General features: G+C 46.2%; 1 protein-coding gene across 2 annotated transcripts in view; it reads left to right on the top strand.

Moving 5' to 3' along the window:
• LOC135919878 (cubilin-like) overlaps positions 1-25,443 on the top strand; it is a 230,672-nt gene that overhangs the window by 101,361 nt on the left and 103,868 nt on the right. For both annotated transcript variants that reach the window (XM_065453869.2, XM_065453871.2), the window contains exons 28-35: positions 1,048-1,207; positions 3,696-3,880; positions 9,455-9,802; positions 12,078-12,428; positions 13,850-14,015; positions 15,570-15,680; positions 16,653-16,871; positions 24,995-25,127. In XM_065453869.2, the coding sequence (XP_065309941.2) occupies positions 1,048-1,207; positions 3,696-3,880; positions 9,455-9,802; positions 12,078-12,428; positions 13,850-14,015; positions 15,570-15,680; positions 16,653-16,871; positions 24,995-25,127 (1,673 nt within the window). The remainder of the gene's footprint in view (positions 1-1,047; positions 1,208-3,695; positions 3,881-9,454; positions 9,803-12,077; positions 12,429-13,849; positions 14,016-15,569; positions 15,681-16,652; positions 16,872-24,994; positions 25,128-25,443) is intronic.

Raw genomic sequence — 25,443 nt, forward strand, 5'->3', positions numbered from 1 at the left:
GACCACCCCGTGAATATCGCCCGGCTAACGATGCGTGTATGCCCAAGCCTAATCTGGGGCAGTCATATCGAGCCACCGACCTAGGCACAGCCATCAAACCTGGCTTAGCGATGATTGTGTTGTACCTAAGGATAATAATTATACCTAGGTATACAATCGTGGCTGTTTGAATTTTTCTAGTCTGTATTAGGTGGTACAACATGTCTACATGTTAGGACATCTTGCACCTGGGCGTTGCTTGTATTTTCTACCTGCCTTTCCGCCCTTCTATTTCTCTCTCTCTCTCTCTCTCTCTCTCTCTCTCTCTCTCTCTCTCCTTTACGCATTATTGTGTGCACAGTAGATATTGGATCGACTACTAGCTTTTGAGCTATCGGTCCAAACATTGTTTTGTACATTTCTTTCGGATTGTTGAATGAAGTGCGTTTACTCCTCAAAACGCTGTGTTCATGCGTATTGGTTTCACTTGGCCTGGTTTCCCGGATATTTTTGTTCCAATGCGTTGTTTGACGATTACTGGCTTATTAATAAAAATGGATGCTAAGCGCCGCTAGTCAGGGGCACTTTGTTTTCCGGACAAAATAGCACACGCTGAACATCAAACTGAAAAGATTCCTCCCCAGCCTCGCTTTGCTTTAGAACGCCTAATACATGACAACACTCTATGACGATGCTGCGAAAGACAGCTTCGACTCGTTGGCTCTGATTCTTCGATTTTCTGTGATTTAAGAAAAAAAGTCACCGTTTTGCTTGAAAGGCAAAGCATCGAATGCAAAGCAAATTAGTAGACACCTATGCGAAGTAAGAATAGTAGCTTTATCAGCAGTACAACCTTGTACCTAAATGATGACCTGAACAACGTAGCGTGGGATGAAGACGATGGGGGACGGCTTCCGATCACAACGTAGCTTGAGATGAAGACGATGGGGGACGGCTTCCGATCACAGCTTGTTCTTCGGTTTTTCCAGGCTTCTTTCCTTTAATATATACGCCTAGTCTTACCACACGCTCAACAAAACACTCTGAGCGCATCCTGACTCTGCGCAGATCTTCGACGGTGCGTCGGATCGCGGAAAGCGCCTCGCTCAGCTGTGCAACGACCAGCAGAGGCCGGGACAGCTCCTGTCCACCAGCAACAACATGTTCCTGCGATTCCGCACCGATGCTTCGGCTGCCGGGCGGGGATTCCACGTGGTGTACGCGGCACGTAAGTTGGGCCGTCTCTTGATGCAAAGCTCAAACGCAGCCTGTGAGCTGGCCACCGAGATTCAAAATATGGCGTCGCCTTCACACCGCCATCAACGTGCCCCGGATTGTTTTCATGTTTCACGCTTTTGGATCTCAATGCGCGCGCACTAATAACGCGAAGGGATTCTTGGATTTTACTCAGCATTGAACGTTGAGCCTGGTCGGCAGGGAACACAGGAAAAGCCGCAATGATAAAAGTATTATAAGCAATTTTTAGAAGAACACCGCCATAGATGCTCCTTTAGAATGATCTTGAGCATCCGAGACGATTTTCTTGTAATTGGAAACGAGGTTCGCTAGCTGACATTATAATGCGTACGTTCATAGTTCAAATGGATTCATAGTCTGGAAGAGGCCTTGGGTTAGCAATTTGTAGCTGTTAAAATATTAAGACCGGGGCTACATCGTAACGCCGTGACAATTCTGTTGCGAACGCCCTGGAAGTCAGGCTCAATTGTTTCGTAACGCGCTAAAATGCGGCACAAGAGCACGTGTACCTGGATGTTGAATGAATGTATACGGAAGAATTAAAACCAGGCTAGTCACCAGAAGTAAACCAACACCTAACGCGGCGCAGCCTAAGTTTTTCACATTCGCAGTTTTCCTGCCGAGCAGCAGGCGATTGCGTTCGTGAATTTAGGATATTCAGTTACAATCGCCGCTTTGAAAATGCGCTGAAATCTCGATGAACTTGGCAACTTCAAAGCCCATAATATTTATTTTTCTCTGTTCTCTTGAGGATCCTCAGTAAGGTGGTAAGAAATATGAATGTGAGGTGTGTCTTCGCGCGATTATGGCGGGCGTAAGGCTCACCAGGTTGAAGTGAACTTGGCACTAGCCTTCACAGGAGCGTTCTTTATAGTTGCGAGGTGTTCAACCGCTTGGGATCGTCCTAGACGAAACGGTTAATAAACAAGCTATTTCCTTTTTTTTTATTTCAGCCATGTATATAAGCCAAAACATTTGTCATTTTAATGCAAGCAATAATCCTGTGCACAGAACGCAGAGTAATAAAGTGCCTTCATCCTCCAAAATCAGGTTTTGAGCATTATTCTCACCTTTTCTTCTATGGAAACCCTGATGATTTTCTCGTGCGAAAACCGGTAGGATGCATATGATTGTTCATGACGTGTGATCCATTACAGTTTGCACAAACCTCCGCATTTGGACAGGCAAATGTGCCCGTTGATGCACTTTAATGAGTGACAATTCAAGAACGCAGTGCCGAATGTCTCTCCTATGGAGGCTGCATGCATGCGCCAGCAAATGGCCTTGACGAAATTTGTTTTTTTTTTGTACTTGCTATTGACGTGGCCACAATTATGTGGTGCGTCAGCACATCGTGTTCGTTATTTAACTGCTGGAAGAGGATGACACCTAAGGAAACTATTTTTTAGAGAGCACGGATACACGAAGAGCACGCACAGCATGCTTTTGTGGGAAAAACTTCAGCGTTTTGCTCGGACTGGCTTCAGTTGTTTCTTGCTTATCAATCTATGAACAGCGCGGCCGGCGTGGAAACAGCGAGGTGGATGACACGACTTCCCAGTCGTCCACCTCGCTACTGCCTTGTCCTAAGATCTCTTTGCAGAGCGCCTTTCGTTCGTCTTAATAGCTTGAAATCAGCGGCGATGCCAACAATAAAATTTGACCATGTAGAAAATTCTACATGGTCCTAATTCTAATGACCTTTCGCAGAAAATTCTTTTATGAAATGATTCAGGATTTCAAACGGTTTGTCTGAAGCACTTTTTTTCGGACTCGCCATTTCTCGGTCGCCAGTGTATCGTAGCAAACCAGATTTTCTGTTCTGGTTAACCTTAGTGTCATTCTCCTTACATTACTTTCTATATGTAACATTTGCACAAACATGTTAATAAATGAAATAATTTTTTTATTTATATAGGAGGGAAATCATGTTGCTATTCAAAGTTGATATCATACTCGTTGCGCAGACACTTTTTCTGGCGCATTCTCACTCGTAATCATCCAGTTTTCTAAGAGGGAGTAAAAAGCATTAAGCACCCATAAACTGGAGACATCTCATTTACATTAATATTATACCAGGTACCTTGAGCCATTCGCTCACTTTTCTTTTTTCTAAACGAGACTGAAACACTGGAGCCAGCCACTATGCAGAGTATTTTCTACCGCTGTCACCTTTAACACATGCGTAATACCAAGTGCTTCATTTTTTTATTCAGCAGGATTGTCTAAGCTACAGAGGAAAAAATAATTACTATAATAATTGGGAGGTAGAATAGCTTATTATCCTGGAAAAGGTGCCAAACCATAAAAATAAATGATTGGACAGGCGAGAGACCATTCTATTCTGTCGATTCCTTTTCGGGTTTCGCGTCTTTGTCCCCCTGGTAGATATGAACCAACTAGCCCAGCAAGAAGTACCTATAGCACGGGTTGATTCTGCACGATACCTTCCTGTGCAGAGTGCAACGTGCTCGTCAAGAACCAACGGCATGGCGTCATCGAAAGCCCCAACTACCCGGAGCCTTCGCCGCACAACGCCAACTGCACGTGGACCATCGAGGCCTTCTCGGGGCACAACATCTCCATCGCGTTCTCCTTCTTTGAGCTGGAGCACGACGCCAACTGCACCTTCGACTATGTGGAGGTGAGGTCATGCTCGATACTGTCTCGACGCGTGCCCAGGTGCAGTCGTCGTCATCGTGATAACCATAATCACCATCGTCATTACCCTATCCGTAAGCATGCTTAGGCGAGGTCCCCAGCCCTGTCGCGTATCTGCATAAACAATGCGTAATTTTCAAAGACATTTAATCGTGTGATAGCCTAAATGTAGATGATAAAGAGGGCTCCTTTTAAAATACATGGGGAAGCTCATAGTATGGGTGGGCCAACTGAAATTTGGGGTTGACTCAACTTGAAATTTGGAGGTGGCCCAAGTTGAAATCTGGGGATGGGCCAACTTAAAATTGGGAGAGGGCCAATTTGAAATTTGCATACGGGCCATCTTAAATTTAGAGGTGGGTCAACTTGAAGTATGGGGGTGGGGGGTAGCCCTACTGAAATTTCGGGGTGCGCTTACTTGAAGTTTGGCACTGGCACAACTGAAATTTGAGGTTCGGACAACTTGAGATTTGTAGGTGGACCTACTTAAATTTGGGGGTGGGCCAAAATGAAAACTGGCTGTGGACCAGCTTGAGATCTTGGGGTGGCCCAATATCCAATTGAACGCTGGTGAGCGTCCTTCGAGTGATGAACACCTCGCGGGCAAGCGAGTGCGTTTAGACGCTTGACGTGTTTTCAGTGGGCCTTACCGACGTGCAATCAGAACGCAGGCGAGAGCTTACGTGGACAAAGAACGCGCGCATAAACACAGGCTTGCGAGAGCGAGGGTGACGCGGCGTCACGGCGATGCACTCTCCCCTCACACAACGCCTCACGTGCCACTGCGGCAGCTGGTGTTTTCTTTCGACCCTCACGAATTGCAGAACCAAGCGTCTTTCTTTAGATCACTATCATCACCTCTGCTACGTGGAGGCGCGCTCGTGCCCGGCGTTCCGGCTAAATCTGTGCGATTGCATTGGAGAGGCCGGTAGCGGCGAAGAAATCTTACATTTGTTCACTGAAGCCTAAGTATTCTTTGCCACTGGAAAGGCCACGGGTAGACGCGCATAAGCTGGGAAAAGCAACAAAAACTAAGCAAAAACTAAGTCGCAGCCGAGCCGTATTCTCAGAATTTCTGTAGCTTTTCATGTCCACTTCAAGAAGCAGGCCTTTTTAACAATGTTTTAAACTACCCTCGTCTTTCGTCAGCCGACGCCCCCTCCCCCCCCCCCCCCACTACCGCAGTCAAATGTTTACAAAATGTAGCTAAATATTTTCTTGTGCCTTAGCTTGTATCCGAGTAGTTCGCGTTGTGAATTTTGCCATGACACTTTAATCCACCTGGCACTAATTTGTACCAACCTTAATCCAACCTAATCTACTTGAATCCACCTTACTGCATTTTTATCCACCTTAGTTCACTTCACTCCTCCTTAAGCCACCTTACTCTAACTTGGTCTAACTGTCATTCACTTCCTTCTAATTTTGCCCTAATTAACTTTCCTTCACAACAATGATCCATAATCACTACTAATTAACGTTCTTACACCATTTACCCTTTTCTGTATTACTATAGGGGCCATACAAGTCGCGTACTATTTACTATCTTCGGTATGGCTACTGAGGTAATACAAAACGCTGATGACGTTACTGAAGACGACCAGTTTTGGTGCCATCGCCTCATCACGCCGGATTTTCTGCCTCATGGGACATAAAATGCTTTCGCATTAATAAAGGGATAGCTACCCACTGAAATTAGCTTAGGGGCTACGGCGTCACGCTGCTTAGGTCTAGCTTGGGTGCTTGCTTGAAATGCCGCCGAATTTCCGTGGCGCGAAATGCAAAAATCTTCGAGTGTTCACGAAGATTTTGGTGCACGTTAATGAATCCCAGGTGGACAAAATCGACCCTGACTATCTCGTTAACGACGTGCCTTTCAGTAAGATCGCAGTTTTGGCACGCAAAACCCGAGAATTTATTTTGCATTCTTTTTCGCCCTTTTTTTCGGTGGCCATTGGTCGGTTGGGGTCCGTAGCTCGCTGGTCGCAGGTTGGACCTGAATCACCGATGCGAAGAGTGCGCGCGCATGGGTTGCGTTCTTTGCCGAATGCGAACTGCAAAGACGCACGTGCTGCCCGTTTTGTCCGCGCTGTGGTAGCGGTGCATCCATGGCTCCGCAAAACTTCCGTTCCTGTGATTTTTTTTTACTGTTAAGTTAGCCAAGAAGAAGGATACCATAAGAAGCCAACAAGCGAAGACGCCAAGGTCAACACAGGGGCAATTACTTGTTCTTACTAGTTGAAATAAGAAATTATATATTATAGGAATTGAAAGGGGATGAAAAGATAGGTTGCCGCAGGTGGGGAACGATCCCACATTCTTCGCATTACGCGACGGATGTGGATCAAGAAAAAAAGAAGTATTTTCTCGCACAGTGTACTGTAGGCACATAATCTCGATGCGTTCAGATGTAAAGGTTTTACGTCATACGCGGAGCTAACGTATGGGATTTCTTTTTTTCACTTACTAATAAAATTCACTTGTTGAACACTCCACCACTATAGCAAAACTGATGCCAGCTGTATGGTTCTGTAAATTTGTAAGCTATTGTAATTTGCATTGTTCCAGGGAGCTTAACTGGAAGTCGTCTGGCAAGTCTGTTTGCAAGCATAAAATGGGTCAATATCGTTGATAGAAATGTGCTAGTTAATGGCTCTGATCTTCATGCAATCACGCTATAATAGCAACAAACGCTACCTAAATGCCTTCACTGCAAAAAAAAAACATACACCTCTGGGGAGGGAGGGAAAGAGATAAGTAGAAGGCAGGAGGAGTTGCCTAAGTATGCTATAAGCCCTTGTAAGGCGGTATAAGCCGTTATCGCTATTTAGCACCTTATCCATCCGCATCGAACCACTATCAACGGTAACGGCCCCATCGCTCCTTGTCATAATTATCAAGTCATTTATTGGTTATCTGTCTGTGTTGCACGACGTGAAGCGCATGAGCTCTCACGGATCGGTGACATTTTGTTTGGTGAAGGAATGCCCCAATGGAAGGATCGTCTTACGACCGCAGAAACGCGACGGGGATGGACTTTGTTTCACATCAAATTTTCACAAAATGGAAGTTTTCCTGGTGTCTACAATGCACCGAGTCTTCTCCATATGCGGTTCTATGGCTTTTATTCCTCCTTCGCCAAATCTTTCAACAAAGCCTTCATAGGAACCGTTGTTTTATGCATTATTTTCCAATACAAAACCAGTACATATATGCTATCATCTCTTAGCAGTCACACAGATCTTCTATGCTGGAAAAGTGCATGACATTCAGCAGCTTCTTTGATTTTAATGCGAAGCATAGTTTCGCTCATTCCTTGCACTACGTGGTAAGTAGGACGCTGTCTCGCATCGTTTCGGGTCTCTTAAGTAAACCATCAGTGGCCCTTGCTGTCGAAAAGCCCATATATCGTCATCATCATCTTATATAAAAAATTAATGTATCCAATGGTGGGATCAAACAGCAAATTAGCCGGATGCCTCAAAAAATCAGCCACGTATTATTCTTTATTATTTAGTGACGGAGCAGTCGGTCATGCTGCCGCCATCATAAAAACATCGTCGTCGTCACCGTCATCGCCTAGCTGCTGTCGTTACAAAGACAATTGCTCACCTTGCACAAACACTTTGGCTCATCTAGTAACGCAGCGCAGAACTTCAAACGATGCGGCATAACCAGGTACCTGCAAATTTATTCGCACATCATCGATTCCTGCAGTGCGTGGGATCTGCATAATTATTTTGAAATTTGTTTCGTCTGGACTGGCCCATTCTTGACCAATTTGACGATTGCCACTGGGTAGCCGCGCCGCTGTGTGTGTGTGTCGATTCTTTACCAGTCCTAGAGATTTGGCACGCACCACTGTAATTCACATGTGGCATTCAATTGCGCGCCTTGCTTCCATTCTTGTACGAATCATACATCAAACATCATACATCGCTTGAGTCATTGTGACATCGCTGCGAGGACGTGCGACGATGTAGCTCTGCCTGATCGCGTGCTTGCTTTTCGCGATATCTTGTGAATGGCATGGTGTAGTGCGAGAACATACGGGGCATCATTTTCAAGTTTTCCCGAATTTTTTATAAATCTCCTTTGTGTGGCAGATAACATAATTCTTGTCCTTCAGCTCGATTATTGAAGGAGGTGGACATTACTAGCATGAGAAATAGAAACACGTTGAACTAATTAACAAAAATACAATTAACTTGGAAAGGATAGCATATAATAACAATAAATAAATCTCTAGGATTAAACCATTTTCGAGATATTACTTCCTAAAGTCTGGAACAAAATACATGGTCGTTCCAGTTACCTTTGTGCTTGAATGCATAAAAAAGCACTTTGTAAGTGTAGTAAGTGGAACAACGGCGTATTATTACGGCTAGTTTCATGGCGCATATCTTCACTTCAAACTGGTGTCGTTCTGGAGACTCATTTCAAGTGGGTACGCCTTGCAAATTCACCGGCTTCAATTCGTGAATTGCATTATGTGCCATATTTATGTAGTAGTTAAGTAGAAAATATTTTTAATTATTTAATATGTATTCCGATTTATATTGCGAGAAATTTCCGCGTCTCTGCATTATCCAGGATGAGGACTATAATTTCGTTATCTGCGACAGGCGATTTTTAAAATTCCAGAAAATTTAAACATCATCAACCGGTATACATTGCACGACATTACAGTTGTCGCCTGTGTATTGCACAAACATAAACATTGCATGAGGGCATACATATCGCGTAGGGCAAATATAACTACCGATCGTACGTATTACATTTAAATGTACAGCATTTTATTTACCACTTCACTCGATTCGCGCTTTATATAGGTTTCGACATGTGTATTGGATGGGGATATTATTATTATTATTATTATTATTATTATTATTATTATTATTATTATTATTATTATTATTATTATTATTATTATTATTATTATTATTATTATCATTATTATTATTATTATTATTATTATTATTATTATTATTATTATTATTATTATTGATGGTGGAAAGCCTAATTTCTGCTGGACGGACCATAACTATCTTACCTTGTGCCGACAGTTGAACAACGTGACAGCAGAGTGGAAAAAGAGAGGGGAGTAAAATAAAAATCTAGCAGAGGAAAATTAAAACTCATATTTTAATGTGGCAGACTAAATAGAAGATTTGCAACGTGTACTAAGACGCGAATTGCAATACCGAGCGCGAAAGGTGGAGATGGGCCTCTAGCGAGTGGTGCAGCGTTTGGCGGGTCCATGGTGGATAAACAGTTGAAAACAAATTCTGTGTGCAACACAGCGAAAGACTTACTCCAAATAGACTTGAGGGATTCGCCCCCTGGAGTTCGCCAGGGACGATATTTTATCAAGATCTCAACTTTAATTCTTCCGGCCCATCTTCACACCGACTGGCCGATCCCGTTAATAACCACCGTGCGGCGTCATCCGATCCAATTGCCGACAACAAAAAAAAAATGGATGACTAAACTGAAAGTCTCGAAACATGGTCTCTCATTACCGTCGTCCCACATAATCGCCCAATTCACTCCGCAGGTAAACGAAACCGACTCCGACGGCCATTCCAAGCGACTGGGCCGTTTCTGCGGTGAATCCTCGCTGCCGACGCCCTTGGTTTCGTCGAAGAGCATCGTGACGGTGCAGTACGTTACCGACGGCAGTGTCACGTCGCGGGGATTCCGGCTCGAGTACGCGTGGCGGGGCTGCGGAGGCGTGCTGGTCAAGCGCATGGGAGCCATCGAGACCCCCAACTACCCGCACGGCTACCCCAAAAACACCGAGTGTCTCTGGATTATCAAGGCGCCGATCGGACAGCGCGTCCTGCTCTCCTTCGAGGACGTGCACCTCGAGTCCGGCAGAGGATGCCCCTTCGACTTCGTCAGGGTAAGTTATATGCTTTGCAGTTGCGCTTTGTTTGCTCGTGCGGATGCCACGGGTGAGGTTAACATCCGTGCCTCGGCGACTACTTGCCTCTTGGTACCAGAAGCAGATCTCGATGGCCATGTTTTTGTGGGGATGCATGCGCCAGAACTTACTGCAGGACCGAAAACACGTAATCATCGCCATGTTTTAGACAGCAATTATTACGGACACTGTCGAATCGTATACCATATTGTGAAATGCGGAAATGAGGGCCCTTAGAACTAATCAGAGAGGTCGTAGTATCCCTATGGGTCAGTCAAAAAGAGAGAGAGAGAGAAATAAAAGGAAGGCAGGTATGTTAACCAGTCAAGAGTTCGGTTGGCTACACTGCGCTGGGGGAAGGGAGTAGGGGAACAGAAAGAAGGGAGAGAAAGAGAGAGAGATAGGGGTAGTGAGACGTCCACCAACAGCCCTACCGAATCAAAGGCGCTCGCACAAGCCAAACGTTCTCAAAAAGCACAAAAGTGCCTTTAGTGCTTTCTGAGCCGATGACCGGTGGGGACGGTGCTCCAAAATTGTCTGTTCAATCAGCACGTGATCATATAGTTCCCCGACTGCATTGGTCATAGATTGTCTTTGTGCTTCAAAGTGAGGACAGGGGTACAATATGTGGCCAATTCTCTCCTCCCAGCCGCAGACAGCAAATGCCAGACTTTGATCCATTCCAATGAGAGCTGAATCAGAGTTGACAAGATGACGAATATGAAAAGATGGCTGAATTTGATAATGTCCTCAAACTAGGTCAGCTGAGTTTCGGTGACCTGGCTTCGATATTCGCTATGAATAAGGATGCTGAAAAAGTGGGCTTTCCGTCAGTAGCCATTGATGACACAAAATTGAGTATTATTATTTCTGGCTTATAACAGCACACCCTCGACAGGCTAGAGTAAAATTTGCTCCCCCCTTCAAAAAAAGTTATTTCGATGTATATCTTTACTATTTTAGTTAGTATGACAAATGCTATGTCAGGTTTCTCTGTCTCTGACAAGACTCGGCAACTGCGAATATGTCGGTGTTATACCAACTTTATCACGACGCCCAGGGCCATGATGATATGAAGGGAAAGTGAGAGGAGACCAAACACTTAATCTCACACTTTGTAGTTTCTCTCTGTAAGAGAGTGTAGGCAGAACATTTTCCTTATGGCATCTTCGGTTGGTCGTTTCGAAGTGCTCTAGACCGCCCTCGCGAGCACGTTGTTTTCGGCAAATCAAAAGAGAGCGGGAGCCTTGCGTTCGGCTGGCTCTTTTGGACCGCTCACCTCTCACGTAGAGCGCTCTGCGGCGCTTCTCTGTCGATGTAGAGTGCCTCGAAGAGAGGGTGTTGCTCGAGGTCCTCCTGGCCTGCCGCTCCGTACAGGGTGAAGACAACCATGGCGTCCACTACGGCGTTGGGCACACGAATGACGGATACACATGAGCGCAGGCAACGCGTGCCTACCACGGTGTAAGAATATTATTCTTACACCCGTGCTCCCTACAGCGTCCGCCAAAGGCATGTACTACGGCGTCCGCCATTCGCTTGTCAACGCCGTTGTAGACGCCGTGGTGGCCTCCACCCCGTACGGAGCGGCGAGCGAGGATGACATCGAGGCACCATGTGTGGATGGAGCAGTCGTTGAGGTTGATGGAGCGGTCGTTGATGAATCAAGCGTCTTTCCTTTCTTTAGATCACTGTCATCATTCAGAGCGTTTTCGCCGTGTCCTCGAAACACAGAGTCACCGCTGTTGGCGAAGGACCGCCATAACCTACGCCACTACACACTGGTGTCTCAGAGGACCCACCGGCGCATCAGCCGTTTTTTTCGGCAGCACCGGGAAATCCGGCTAAGCGAAATGGGACATTTGCTGTAATCACGTGATTTAGCTCCTGCCGTTTCCTCCACGCAGAGTGAGTCACACGTTCAGTTTGCAATACTGTTCCTCCGAGTTCGAGGAATGCCAGATCAGGGTAGGTATTCTATAGGAGACCACCTAGTGGACTGTCCATTTCAGCCGCTGCTAATTGGTTGGGGCTGCTCGTCTCCTCCTCGCTCGTATAGCTGTATCCAATCAGCAGCGGCCGAAATGGACAGTCCACTAGGTGGACTCTTGCAGAATACCCCCCCCCTACTCGACTCTGGTTCGGAGGATGGAGGCGACCAGTCGACGATAACACAGAGATTATTTGTCCTGCTCCTTCGTGGACCACCGCGTTTCACTTATACGCTCCGTCACGTCTCCGCGTCCCACCGTAGGTGTACTCCGGGCCCGACTTCACGTCCCCCAAGATCGCCGAGGTCTGCAGCGCCTCGAGCCACGCCAGCGAGCTCATATCGCACGGCAACGAGATGACAGTGCACTTCCGCAGCGACGTGTCGATACAAGGCAAGGGCTTCCGCGCCACCTACCGGTTTGACAGGCGCGGCTGCGGCGGCCGCTTCTCGACGCCGTCGGCGGTGATCATGTCGCCCGGCTACCCGGAGAACTACGACGCCCAGGACGACTGCAGCTGGGAGATACGCGTCGCTCAGGGCCACGTGGTGCAGCTACAGATACTCGACTTCAGCATGCCTGCCAGCACCAACTGCTCCGAGAGCTACCTAGCGGTGAGTACATGCGAATGGTGTTGCCTCAGTCAAAACGCTGGAACGAAGAGCCAATTTCGATTTTTGGCGGTTCAATGCTCGGCGCGCTTTCATGCCTTTGTCGATCGGTGCAGAAACAGCTTTATCACATTGTGCTGCAATAAAAAAAAAGGCGTACACCATAAATTATAAGATTGTATCGTGTGAGTGTACCTTCACAGGTGTCGTAGCGGCAACGACGTCGTTTGGGTTGTAAGGTAAGCAAGGGCAAGACGTATGTGGTTCCTTCTAACTCAACCTTCCAAAACAGCACAGTAAATACAACGCAAGACAAAATAACTCCATCTTTTAAGAGGTGTTTCATTGCACTTACGCAAAATATACAACCTAAAATAAATATGATGGCAGCAATCGCCAAGTGGTAAGGGACATGTTGCGCGAATGCTGACCTGACCGACGTCGTCACCTAAGAGCTAAGTGGCTGGTGGGAAACGGTTCATTAACGAACATATGTTTGTACGGCAGTGATATGTTCTAGTCGTATTGATCGTTGTTGCATCAACGATAACTTCTGCACTGACATTTAACTTCCCTTTTTCTGTCTTTATTTTTCTTTCTTTACTGCTGCCTGAAATGCCATTACGAGAGATCCAAGTAGTAATGACTCTAAGGCCTCATTCCCGCAGCCGTCAAACGTTCCTTCGCGTCACCGTCACGCGAAAAAAAAAATAGAAAACGTGCAGCAGGTGTGACGGAGCAGCACACGAATCGGCAACGGTGGTGGTGACGTCGGCAGCAGCACGGTTTGTACAGTGTTGACTAACCGTTCCCGTGGTCTCCTCAACTTAGATAAATATATCATCTACATCATGCATTCAATCTGTTAAGTAGTTTTATGTTGGTGTAATGTTTGCATAAACTAACGATAAATTCTTTAATAGAACATTACTAACACTCTCCAACACCAACCAAACGCGGTGACGGTGACATTTGCGCAGCATATCCGCTAGCCGCTGCTGTTGCCAGCTTCAGCTTTGTAAAACGGCTGTATTTTAGCGATGGCTTCTTAATTTCTGATTGGTCCATTTTGTAGGGACGGGGGGGCTCCGTCATCTTGCTGGCGACAGAAACGTAGAGCACCGCTATGCGTGCCGACGACGTGTTTTAGAGGACAAAACCACTCGGAAACCCTCTCCCCTGACGAAAACCGCGGCCGTGACTGCGAGGCCAAGGAACGTTTGACGGCTGTTTGAACGAGGCCTCAATGTATGCCCTTCGTCGGCTGACAGAGGGCTGTGTTCAGTAGCTACTTGCGAAGTTTCAGGTGTTCTGTAAATTTTTCTTCAGGAACTGGCTGCAGAAAAAAATAAAAAGCGTTGACATGGTTTTACTGTAGGATAACAACGCAGACATTTGGACACTAAGCACGAAGTATGTTTCAGGTTTACGACAACATTCGCGCCGGCGGCGACAGAGTTTTGCTGCGTCACTGCGGAGACTCGCTTCCCGCTCAAGTGAATCTCACCAGCACCTCCAACCAGCTTCGCCTGCGAATGAAGGCTTCTGGGGTCTCGGCTGGAAAGGGCTTCAAGGCACGCTACAGCACAGGCAAGTGTACCTTCCGGTATGAGTTTCAACGAGAGGAGTTTCGCTGTGAGGCTGTGCAGCAGCACTTCGTGTTGCTCATCACGCGTGAGCAACATAGCTGTTGCTGATGCCGTCGTCATAACCAGCCTATTTCATAAAATATAATCGAACTGCATCCTACGCTTTCGAATATTCTAGAAATCTCATCAGAACACCAAATGTCATGCCGTCCTGGTGTCTGTCCGTCCGTCCGTCCGTCCAGTCTGTCGGTCAGTCGGTCGGTCGGTCGGTCGGCCAGTCGGTCAGAGTTGTCTAAATCACTGCCACGTCTCGGCGCCTCGTTTGTTCATGGACTGTTCTTGATGGCCATAACCATATTTGATGGCCCCTTTTAAGACCCATTCAGGCTTTTTGCGATCCTGACAATTTGTATGCTTTCACATGAACGGTAGATATGGGCCCTACAAGGTAAAACTATGCCAATCTGTTTTATGTCAATCTCCTGACGTCAAATTTGCGTACTTGCCGACGTAAGCATCGGCGGTAACTGGCAGCGTTGTTTGAACAAGCCAACGAAATTCTCGCCCAGTTTATAGGCCCTCACATTTGTTTGCTTTAAGCGCGAATAGAATTGCCTTATTTGACACAATTTTCTTTTCTAATTGCCTCACCAGAGGCGAGGAGTACGCAGAAGCGGAGAGGGTTTTGGTGAGGCCGTGCGAGCGCAGTGAAAATAGATAACCGGACGAGGAGGGAAGTGCTGGCGTTGGCCGCTTCTCCTTACTTAGGCTTCGGTGGCTGGTAGAAAATGGCCGCGGCTCGCAACGGAATGGTAAAAATGCAGCTGAAACAAATCAACCACAAAAAAAACTTGGCAGAGCGATGTCGTGTACGTGCTGAAAGACTCTACAATGTTATACTGCCATGAGAACATTTTTATTGTACACCAATAATTCACTCTCCCCGGCAACTCGAGTATCCAGTAGCCAGAGCGATTGGCGGGCATCCATCTTATATTCATTTCAGAACGGAGAAGTCTCCGGCTATTTCGGGAAAAATATAGTTTTGTTTGGCATACTCACGCACCTTTAGTGCCTACACGTCATTGTGACGCGAAGAGTTCTTGCAGTTTTGTGACGTCACGTGACAGACTGGCGAAGTGGGTGCAGCCCGAAAACGTTTAGCCAATAGCGGAAGCCTGATGGAAAAAATTGCGTGGAATGGAAAACAACTATTATTTTTCTGTTGTATAGTCTAATCATGCATTATCAGGGTGTATACGTCATATCAGATCAGGAGTTTTCGGCTATTTCCAGACGTCTTGTGACAGACAAGCGAAGTGGGCGTGGCCTGAAAAAGGTGCACCAATCATAGAGGGCTGATAGCAAAAATTGTATACAAAAGTTTGGAATACCTTTGGGCTATAGGGTCCATACTTTGAGACTGTCATTGATTCACGTATTTTAATCTTTCCTGCCACTCAGACGCTGTATGTCACTAGAGCTAGGTGCCTGAGTATGGAATCAGAGAACATGCACGATGAAACACTGACGCCATATACATCTCTCAATGCAGGTTGCGGAGCTACGTTGAACGCGGACGAGGGAGGAATCTTCGCCACGCAGGAGTATCCGCACTTCAACCAACAATCGGACTGCACATGGATTATACGCACATCGCAGCCAGGTATGCTGATGAGCAGTTCGGTTCCAGTGCACGCTAGTATTCGTTCCACATATGGTAGGACTTCAAAGTAAAACATTGCATGAGTGCGAATGTCAGAAAGGCCATTCACAATGTAATATTGCAATGTCACAATGCTTGCGGTTCTGCTAAAGCTGTCGTCGCAGCACGTGCGAGTATAATACAGCGTGAATTTTTTGTTTCAATGTCGGTTCATTTGTATCAGAGGATGCGGACCGTCAACGGTTTCATCAGGGAAAAGCATGGAAATATGATAATTAGACGAACATTACAGTCAGGAAACAGTTATCGTACAAAAAGCATCACAATAAGGTACTTCACTTCCAGGTTCTGTTATATTTGTTTTCTTTAGTACGTAGCCTACTTAAATTAGAAATATAAAGCACAGGCGCAAATTTTTGTTTGCTTCTTCATACCCAAGGTGCACATCGCTCTGGTTTCGTTCTAATCGGACAGTCACGGAGGTTTCACGTGTACTTCCTTACACTTCTTGCGGAGTTTGGACAAGGTTCTACGAAAATGCCAATAAGTCGGGCAATTTCTGTGCGCGATTAGGCACCGTATACTCATCTTATTTTAAGCTGAGGTCCGCAACCTCAAAATTTACATATATTACGTAATCACGTGTACTTCTTCGGCATCACCTATTCGTCGCTCCGTTTACTGTAATACGTATGTATGTATGAGAGCACTGCAACAAATTTATCAACATACTTATGATTAGCCAAGTCATGCACGAAGCGACATATTCAGCTGATGCCCACAGCGAATGACGCCCAAGGAAAGTATACAGGGAGCCAATTGTGTTCCTAATTGAAATAAAGCAATGATAAGAAAAATAGATAATGAAGTGGAACAACTGACACATTTTTTTTTTCTCCACAGTGAAGTCATGTCGGTCCTGGTTTCGCTCCCATTTCTTTATTATTACTGTTTCGATTCCTCGGTACACAGACGAGCAGGTGAGCCTGACGATCACGCATCTGAGCCTGCCGATGACCGAGTGCACCCATTCGAACGTCACGGTGCACGACGGGGACAGCGCCGACTCTCCCGTGCTGCAGACTCTGTGCACTTCCCACCTGCCGCCGGCCATCGTGTCCCGGGGAGGTGCACTACTGGTGCGCAGTTCGCATGCCGTACTCAGGGCCAGCTACGGCGCATTCAGTTCCGGTGAGGTCCAATTCACGAGTGATTCTCTATCACGAGCGCGCGAACCATGGCGACAGCTCATGGTGTGATCTAATGATAGTCCGTTGCACACTGCAGGCATTAATCATTAGACTCATCATTTTTAAAGCGAAGCTTTCCTTGCCTCTTCCTTTGACTTTCCCACTGCTGTGGATGCTGTGGCTGCTGCTGTCCGGCACACCGCGCCGAGGGTTGGTTTAGAGCGTGTGCATGCATGGCAGGAGCGAGTCAGAGATGAAAAGGTGACGCGAGAAACTCGTTTTCACCATTAGTAAGATCTTGATGAGGGCTAGTTAGTTCATATTTAGAACTGAGGTTGAAGCACTCGAATAAAACAAGGACACGAGGAAACAAATAACACACACATCACGGTGTCAAGAGAGAGAGAGAGAGAAAATAATGCAGAGAAAGGTAGGGAGGTCAACCAGAGGTAACTTCGGTTGGCTACCCTGCGCAGGGGCAAGGGTTAAGGGGGATAAAAAGAGAAACAGGGCGGAAGGGGGAGATAGAAAGAAAGAGAGACAAGCACGAACAAAGCGCGTACACTACAAAGCGGCAGGGGGTGGAACTTATCCATCTGGAGTCCGCCACTACAGCTCCTGCAGTGCTTTGCTGACCTTGTAAGCGAGCAGATGGATGTTTTCTATCTCCAATTGCATCTTCGATAGTGTGTGAAAGGCCTTCCCGCATGCGTCATCCATATCCTTCTTAAACTTTGACCGATCAACTGTAAGCAAGACAATATAGGAGCTTTGCTAAACTCCTCTAATCTTTATGTATGTTGCACAATGGTCGCTTCCATGTGTTTCTATGTCCGTAAACCATTGGACGCTCGAGGCAAAGCGCCGTGACACCAATGTTAAGTCCAAGCAACTATTATAGGTCATGCTTCGCAGAAATGTAGGGCTGCCGTCATTCACACAGCACTAATCATGGTCGGAAGCAAAGGAGGCAAGACTCCTGCATTTGTAGTCACTTTTAGTGCTTCTCCATAGCTGGTAATGCGCGTTAAAGTCGCCTGTGATAACCCAAGGGCCATTGTTCACTACTAATATTGTGTTAAGGCGTTCGCCATCAAAGTGACCCGCTGGGGATATGTAGGCTCCAATTAGTGTAAATGACACATCCTTCTTTTGGACATTCAGGCAGACATATTGGTTGTCGTCATGAGGCTCTACCGCGTTAGCGACATATGTAAAGTCCGTGCGGATGTAGATTACTTTCGTGCTCGCACCGCATATGGACGAGACGAAATATTCGTAACCGGACAGTCTGAGTGGAGTTGATGTATTTGGTTCGCAAATGACCACTATGGGGAAGCGATTCGTAAACATTAATTGGCGAAAGTCTGCTATACGGATCCTGAGACCCCTGGCATTCCACTGAAAGGTCAACGTACTTTTAACTTCAATGCGGAAGGGAACTTTTGGTTGAGCCATGATGCTTAAACGATGCTAGCAAGCACTGGATTTAGTGCATACAGTATTTGCTGAGCACCTCGAGCTGCTGGTGTTTGCAGCTTGTTCAGTATGATGCGCATTGTATTAATTAGCGATTGTAGCAGATCAGCGACCTGTCTGTCTTGGTCGCACAAATCATCGGCAGTAGACATCGGGGGTTGTCCAGCAACAGTTTGTTGTGATTATGTTGGTGAATGCTTTCGTTTCTGTAGAGCCGGACAAGATTCTGCAGATGTGGGGCCCTAGAACGTAAATTTATTCCAAAATGTTTTTATTCCAATCTCCTGACACCAAATTTGCGTAACCGCCGACGCAAGCATCGGGTGGTCACCCGCAGGTTTGTGCGAACAGACCAATCAAACGCTCTCCTCGTTTATAGGAGGTCACTTTTGTTTACTTCAAAAACGAATAACATTGTCTACGCTGTGCGGCTTGTCTTGTCTAATTGGTTGACAAGAGGCGAGGAGCATGCTCAAGTGGAGAGGGATTTGATGGGGCCGAGCCACTGCACTGAAAATTGATAACCGGACTAAGAGAGTGGTGCCGGAGTCTTCGATTGGTCCGCTTTTCCTTATTTAACTCGTGGTGGCTGGTCGAAAATCGCGGCGGCATGTTACGGAAGGTTAAGAATGGCGCTAAAATGAATCCTCAGCAAAGAAGAGTTGGCAGAATGAGGTCGTAAACGTGCGTAAAGTGCTGGAAAACTTTACGCGACCACGCAAGAAGCTTTATTGTACGCAAATAAATCCATGCATTTCGGTAAGTGCGAGTAGCCAGTGCCTGGGCGATCAGCGGCAGCCATATTTTATTCCTTTCGGAACGGGGCATCCTGCGGCTATTCAGAAGAAAACTCAGTTTTGTTCGGCATATTAATGCATCTTTAACGCGTAAACGTCACTTTGACGCGGTGAGTTTTTGTTGTTTTGTGACGACGCCTGACAGGCAGGTGAAGTGGGTACAGCCCGAAAGTCTTTCACCTATAGCCAAGGGCTAATGGCGAAAAGGCGTCGAATCAGAAATAACTGTTTTGCTTTTGTTCGGTCAAATCATGCATAATCAGCGTGCACACGTCATATCAGATGGGGAGCTATCGCGGTTTTCGTGACGTCCTGTGACAGCAGGCGAAGGGGGGGTGGTCCAAAAAAGTCTTTAACCAATCGCGTACGGCTAAAGCAGAATTTGAATAGAAAAGTTTGGAATAGTTTTACGTTATAGCGCCCGTGGTCTTCTCAATGGCCTTATTCTTCGCGGTCCTTTCCACAGTGTCTGGCTTGGGCGGTAGTGGACGAGGTGGTGTTCTAGGAAGTGGCATATGCGTCGTGAGGGCAACAGCCTTCCTTGAGGAGCGCCGGCGACAGGAACGTCGCTTTTTGATTTTATCGGCGGCTTCACGATGAGATGATCTCTCGCCATCTCTTTCAAAATGGTCATTTCCTTCTTAATACGTGGGCATTTCTTTGATGAAGCTTCATGTGACCCTCCGCAGCTTGAGCACTACATTGCAGTCGCGCCACATTTATCTGCAGCGTGGGGCTCGGCGCAGCGAGGGCATGCTGCCTGGCTTTCGCAGATGCTGCTCACGTGTCCAAGTTTCATGTATTTGCGGCACTGAAGAGGTTTCGAACTGAAAGGGCGCACTGCATGTCTGAAGTGTCCCAAGTTAACATGCGAGGGTACATATTTACCCTTGAATGCAATCTTCACGCAGCGTGAATTGCCTAGCCGCTTAACATCAACAATGACCTCATCATTGGCTGTCTTGATAAGAATCGGCAAGTCGTTATTCAGCATGGCGACGTCTACGTCGTAGATAACACCGGTGACTACGTCAGATCCCAGAGGGATGTAAGAGCGCACCTGAATGCCATCGAGATCCGTTACGCTGCGTAGAGTGGCCATAGCAACCTTATGCTGGCCATCAACCGCCAGTAGATGTTTTCGGGTGTTCACTCGAATGTCCGATATTTCATTTGGCACTAGGGCTTCCAGTGACATCGATATAGATTGCCTGTTAAGTAGCTTCACGTTGACGGTGGGAAGCAGGGGCACAAATATGATGGTATTCGCGTCCGGCCTCTGTGTGTGCCTTACTGTTTGCGTGCTTGAGGATGAGGACGTCCTGGTGTTCCTTCTGTTCGCTCTGCGGCTCTGTACAAGCTGGAAGTCGTCATCGGAAGTGACCTCCATACTGAGAGAGTAAACATGGGTGTTCTCGCTGTCGCTCTGCTGGCCGATCCGCTTCCTGGAGGCGGCCGCCGCTGACGCCGCAGTCGCCGGCAGACGTGCGGGGTCGTCCACTTCCATCACGACCGAGCAGGAAGCGAGGACCAGCGGATGAACTTAGATTTTCACAGAAATAAACCGGAACTAGAAAGAACAGCGCTGTACCAAAAGCACTTCGTCGTCGTTGACCAGCGGACAAGGAAGGAAGGAAGGAAGGAAGGAAGGAAGGAAGGAAGGAAGGAAGGAAAAAGTGCAGAATGAAAGGAAGGGAGGGTGACCAGTTTAGCTTAACCGGTTTGCTACCCTACACATGGGAGCAGGATAGGTGGATGAAAGATGGGGAAGAGAGAGAGAGCACATAACACAGCACACTCATCGTCAGTTACAGTCCGTCACTCTTGCGCGGCGTGTGCTATCATTAGAGAGTTTTAGCTTGAGCGTTTTTACGGCCAGCGGAGCGGAGCGGACGAGCGCAGACGCCACTGCGCATGCGCACGTCGCTGGGCCGGCCAGCGTTTTTACGGAGCGCAGCTTACGCCCGCTGGGAAGCCCTCTCCAGCGGAGCGATAGGCAGCGCGCGAGCGTGCGTAAAAGCGCGCGGGCGTGTATGGGTATTCAAGATGGCAGCCGCCAACACAAGCGCCGGCGCTGCTGCGTTGTCGACGGCGACCGCTGCTCAGGCCCGTTTAGAAGTTTAACCAAATAACTAACTAAAAACACATAACCTACCTTTATTAAACAGTTTCAGCGCATTATTAGCAGGTTTAATTGATATTCTTTTCACTCTAACTCGAATTGTGACCAATAGGTGCAGCAGTAGAGCAAGTGACTCTACTCCGCTCGAGAAGACGGGCGATCCGCCCGGCTAAAACTATTTCCTCGCGCGCCTCTCCGCTGGTGTATCCGCTCGCCCGCTCCGCCCCGCTGGCCGTAAAAGCGCTCAAGCTAAAACTCTCTATTGTCACAGCCGCTTGTCCAAGTCTGTCTCTGAAAAACCGAGCATCCTGTGCGACTGTCCTGAATATAATGTTCAGAGACAGTCCCTGGCATCCCTTCTAGCGCACCTCGACAATAGATCATTGTCATTTGCAACTATTTTCACATATCGTCGACAGAAGACATCGCAGCTGAAGGCGACAAAAGGACTACTAGCGGACAAACTTGATGTATTACATATGGCTCTCAAACAAAACACTAATACGTGAGTAGAACTTCTGCGAAACCTTCGTAAACATTGTCACAAATTCACATAAGATATAAATTATTGTATTAAATTTGCCCGCTTTCGATGTTCTGACGCATGCGATTTACAAACCTGGAATATTTATTTTTGGTGCAGGGTTCAGATTTGTAAACTTCATGCTTCTGCTTTTTTCTTTTCAAACCTACTTCTTCTCGGCAATTTCCATAAAAAAAGTAAAGGCCGTAAATAACAGTTTTGCTTCCAGAGGTTATCTCAGACAACCATTTCTGCCTTTGACATATGTTTGAATAGGCGGCGTCCGAGTTGGGGCCGAGCTAAAGCTTCCTTTTAAGCCTTCAGCTCGACTGCTCCTGAATATATAGGCACAAAAGAATGCATTTTTCTCGGTAACCACTGCATTGGTTTGATTACGTATGTTTCATTTAAACAAAAAAGTTGAATATTGATTTTATGAAGCTCATTTCTACCTTAGAGTGGTGATGCCTTCTTCAAAAATATTAGGTATCAGAAAATTTAAAATAAATAACTTAAATATCAAATTTGAAACTCTACACCTCCGCAACAAAACATATCGAAATTTCGTAAGCAACATCCTAAAGTGTATCTAAACCAGATAAAATTTACATCATAAGCATTGCTCTAGAAAGTGCCACTAATATCTAAGTAGGCATTTTGCAAAACACCTATAAAAATTTTGCTCCTTCACGGAAACTGAATATGGTTATATTAAATGTGTCCGCTTTTGATCCTCCAACGGATGAACTTTTCAGAACTGCGATATCTGTTTTAGAGCACAGCTATTAGGCATCGGTTCCGGCGTTTAGCGTCGGCGTCCCTCGGCGTCGTCCCTTGGCGTAACCAAGCGAACGAGCGCAGCGAAGGGTGAAAGGGGGAACGCGGAGCGCTGTGGGAAATTAAAGATGGCGATAGCGAAGACAGCGCAAGGGGCAAGGTGAAGAGGGGGGGGTGCAGCGGAATCATGAAACGCATAGCGGAGGAGGAGCGTATGGCGGAAGCACGAAAAGGAAAGCATAGCGCCGCGCAAGACGGGCTCTGCGGCGACGACCCTTACGAGATGGCGCCAGAGTAGCGCACCGTCGTCTGTTCACTGTTGGCATGCGGCGAGCGCGACTACCAATACCATATATGAAAACAAAGCGCTGCATGAGCGGGGGTTTGTCTGCGGCGACTGCTGTGAATCGTGTCCATGTGTCACCCACGCACGGCCTCTCCCGATCTCCCGATTAGAGATTGTCCGTGCCAGTCAATGCATCGCGAAATGAAAACACGAATAGAGCTGTGCAAAATTTCTCATTAGGCAGTACTGTAATCATCGGAGAATTTCCGGGGCAGAGTTCCTGATTCGTAAATTTATTGGTTCATTTTTTCTAAACGTACCGATTTTGGGAAACTTTCACAAAATATCCAGAATCAGTATCGGAGTTTTGGTTCCTGAGTCACTAAAATGTAGATTTTTTTAAATGCAAGCAGTTTCGATCACATTGGATTTTTTATTCTGTCCTAAAAGGATTTCTGCGTGTTACTTGTATTTACATAAGAAAACTGGAGTTGCCTCCGGGCTTCCTGTTCGGTCTATGCAATACAGCTTCGTCTTAAGTGTATAAATTCAAAAATAGGCGGAAACTAACAAAAATGAGAATTCTGGACATTAAGGTAACTGCTCTGGGAATCCAACAGAAAAACCGGTTGTATAGCACATATGGTACGACCTTGGGATGAGAGTGAACTGCCATGTGAAACTGCGAAGCATATATATATATATATATATATATATATATATATAGTTGAATAAACGAAGGAGGCCACTTATGAAAATTGCATTTTTAATGTTGCAACGTTCCGGCCGTGGCACGGCCTTCGTCAGAACTATTCTGACGAATTATTCTGATGAACGTATTCTGACGAAGACCGTGCCACGGTCGAAACGTTACAACATTAAAAATGCAATTTTCGCAAATGTGTTCCTTAGTTTATTCAACTACCTATGCAACGGACCTACAGAACTTTTCCTTGATATACATATATATATATATATATATATATATATATATATATATATATATATATAGTCATATTATAAGAAGCCAACAAACACTGACACCAAGGACAACATAGGGGACATTACTTGTGCTTAATAAATGAAATAAAGAAACGATAGATTAATGGAAATGAAAGTGCATGAAAAAGCAACTTGCCGCAGGTGGGAACCGAACCCACAACCTTCGCATTTCGCGTGCGATGCTCTACCAATTGAGCTACCGCCGCGCTGTTTTCCCATCCACTTTCTTTGGTATTTATGTGTCATAGTAATGGAATATATATATATGTATATATATATACTTGCAAGAAAAAGACGACTAACCTTTTGGATGACGTATTTACTTAAGGTTTGCGGCTGGTGCACCAGCCTTCATCAGAGACTCTGACGAAGGCTGGTCCAGCAGCCGGAAACGTTAATACGTCTTTTAAAAGCTTCGCGTCTTTTTCCTGCATATGTCACGTCCGGTCCTGCGTGCTCACCTTATATATATATATATATATATATATATATATATATATATATATATATATATATATATATATATATATATATATATATATATAGCTTACTTACCTGTGCTAAAATCGCTTCAAACTTGCTCAGCTTGTTTCAATTTAGTCTGCAATGCTTGAAAATAAATTTCTTCATTGCCTTAATTAGTAACGATAGCATCCTTTTGCTGCTTTCTGTTTAGGTGCGGCGGGGAGAAAAGGGTGCTCAATATATGTTTCTCCCACAGCTTCCGGTAACTGTGACAGCTAGCTTCGCCGCTCATTATGTCTCTGCGCAGAGAAACTCCCTTTACATGACTAAGTATATGGGTAAACTATTGTCTTCAGTAACGCTTTTCTTTATTTGGTGAAAAGTATTCTTTGCATCACGCCAGACGGCTTTCCACGGGTTCCTGTCGAGCCTCGTCTTGGGCCTGGAAATCTGTGACAAGGCTGGCATAGCGAACCGCGGCTACACAACAGCGGACGCGTTACTGGAGACCCGTGGCCGAATTCACACAGCTCTTCGTTCCAAACCCTTCTTTGTCGTAGGCTGGCCGCCTTCTCCTCTATTTATTTGTCCGGCATCGGGATTCGATGAAGTTTTCTCTTACGAGCAATCAAGGGCTTTTTGTGACTGCGGCGCCCGATTTGTGCAAACGCAGGCTGCGGCGGCACTATCACTTCGCTCGAAGGCAACGTGGCCAGCCCCGGATACCCGGACACGTACATGCCGTCTCGTGACTGTGCCTGGAGGATCAGTGCCGCTGAAGGAAACATGATGCTGCTGACTTTCTCGTAAGGCGGCGTGGTTCATCGCTCTCTTGGTTTCTACTAATAAGGTCCTGGCTTTCTGTTGGGAATAGTTATTGCCCATAAAACTCCTATTTCAAAACGCATGAGCAGAGAAATCGCTTTCCTTGGAATCCACAGCACCGAATTTTATGACGCTTCTGTGATTTCAGAAAAGGTAATAACTGACTTTTTGCAAGATAACTTTCATTTAGGTCATAACTGTTTCCAGGACGCCTCCTTAAAATCAAAATATTGGCATGAAAAGGCCGGTCATCAAGTTTACAACTCTGTCCCTCATCAGTAAAAAGAAAGACATGTC

This window comes from Dermacentor albipictus, chromosome 4, assembly GCF_038994185.2.
Source record: "Dermacentor albipictus isolate Rhodes 1998 colony chromosome 4, USDA_Dalb.pri_finalv2, whole genome shotgun sequence".
NCBI lineage: Eukaryota > Metazoa > Arthropoda > Arachnida > Ixodida > Ixodidae > Dermacentor > Dermacentor albipictus.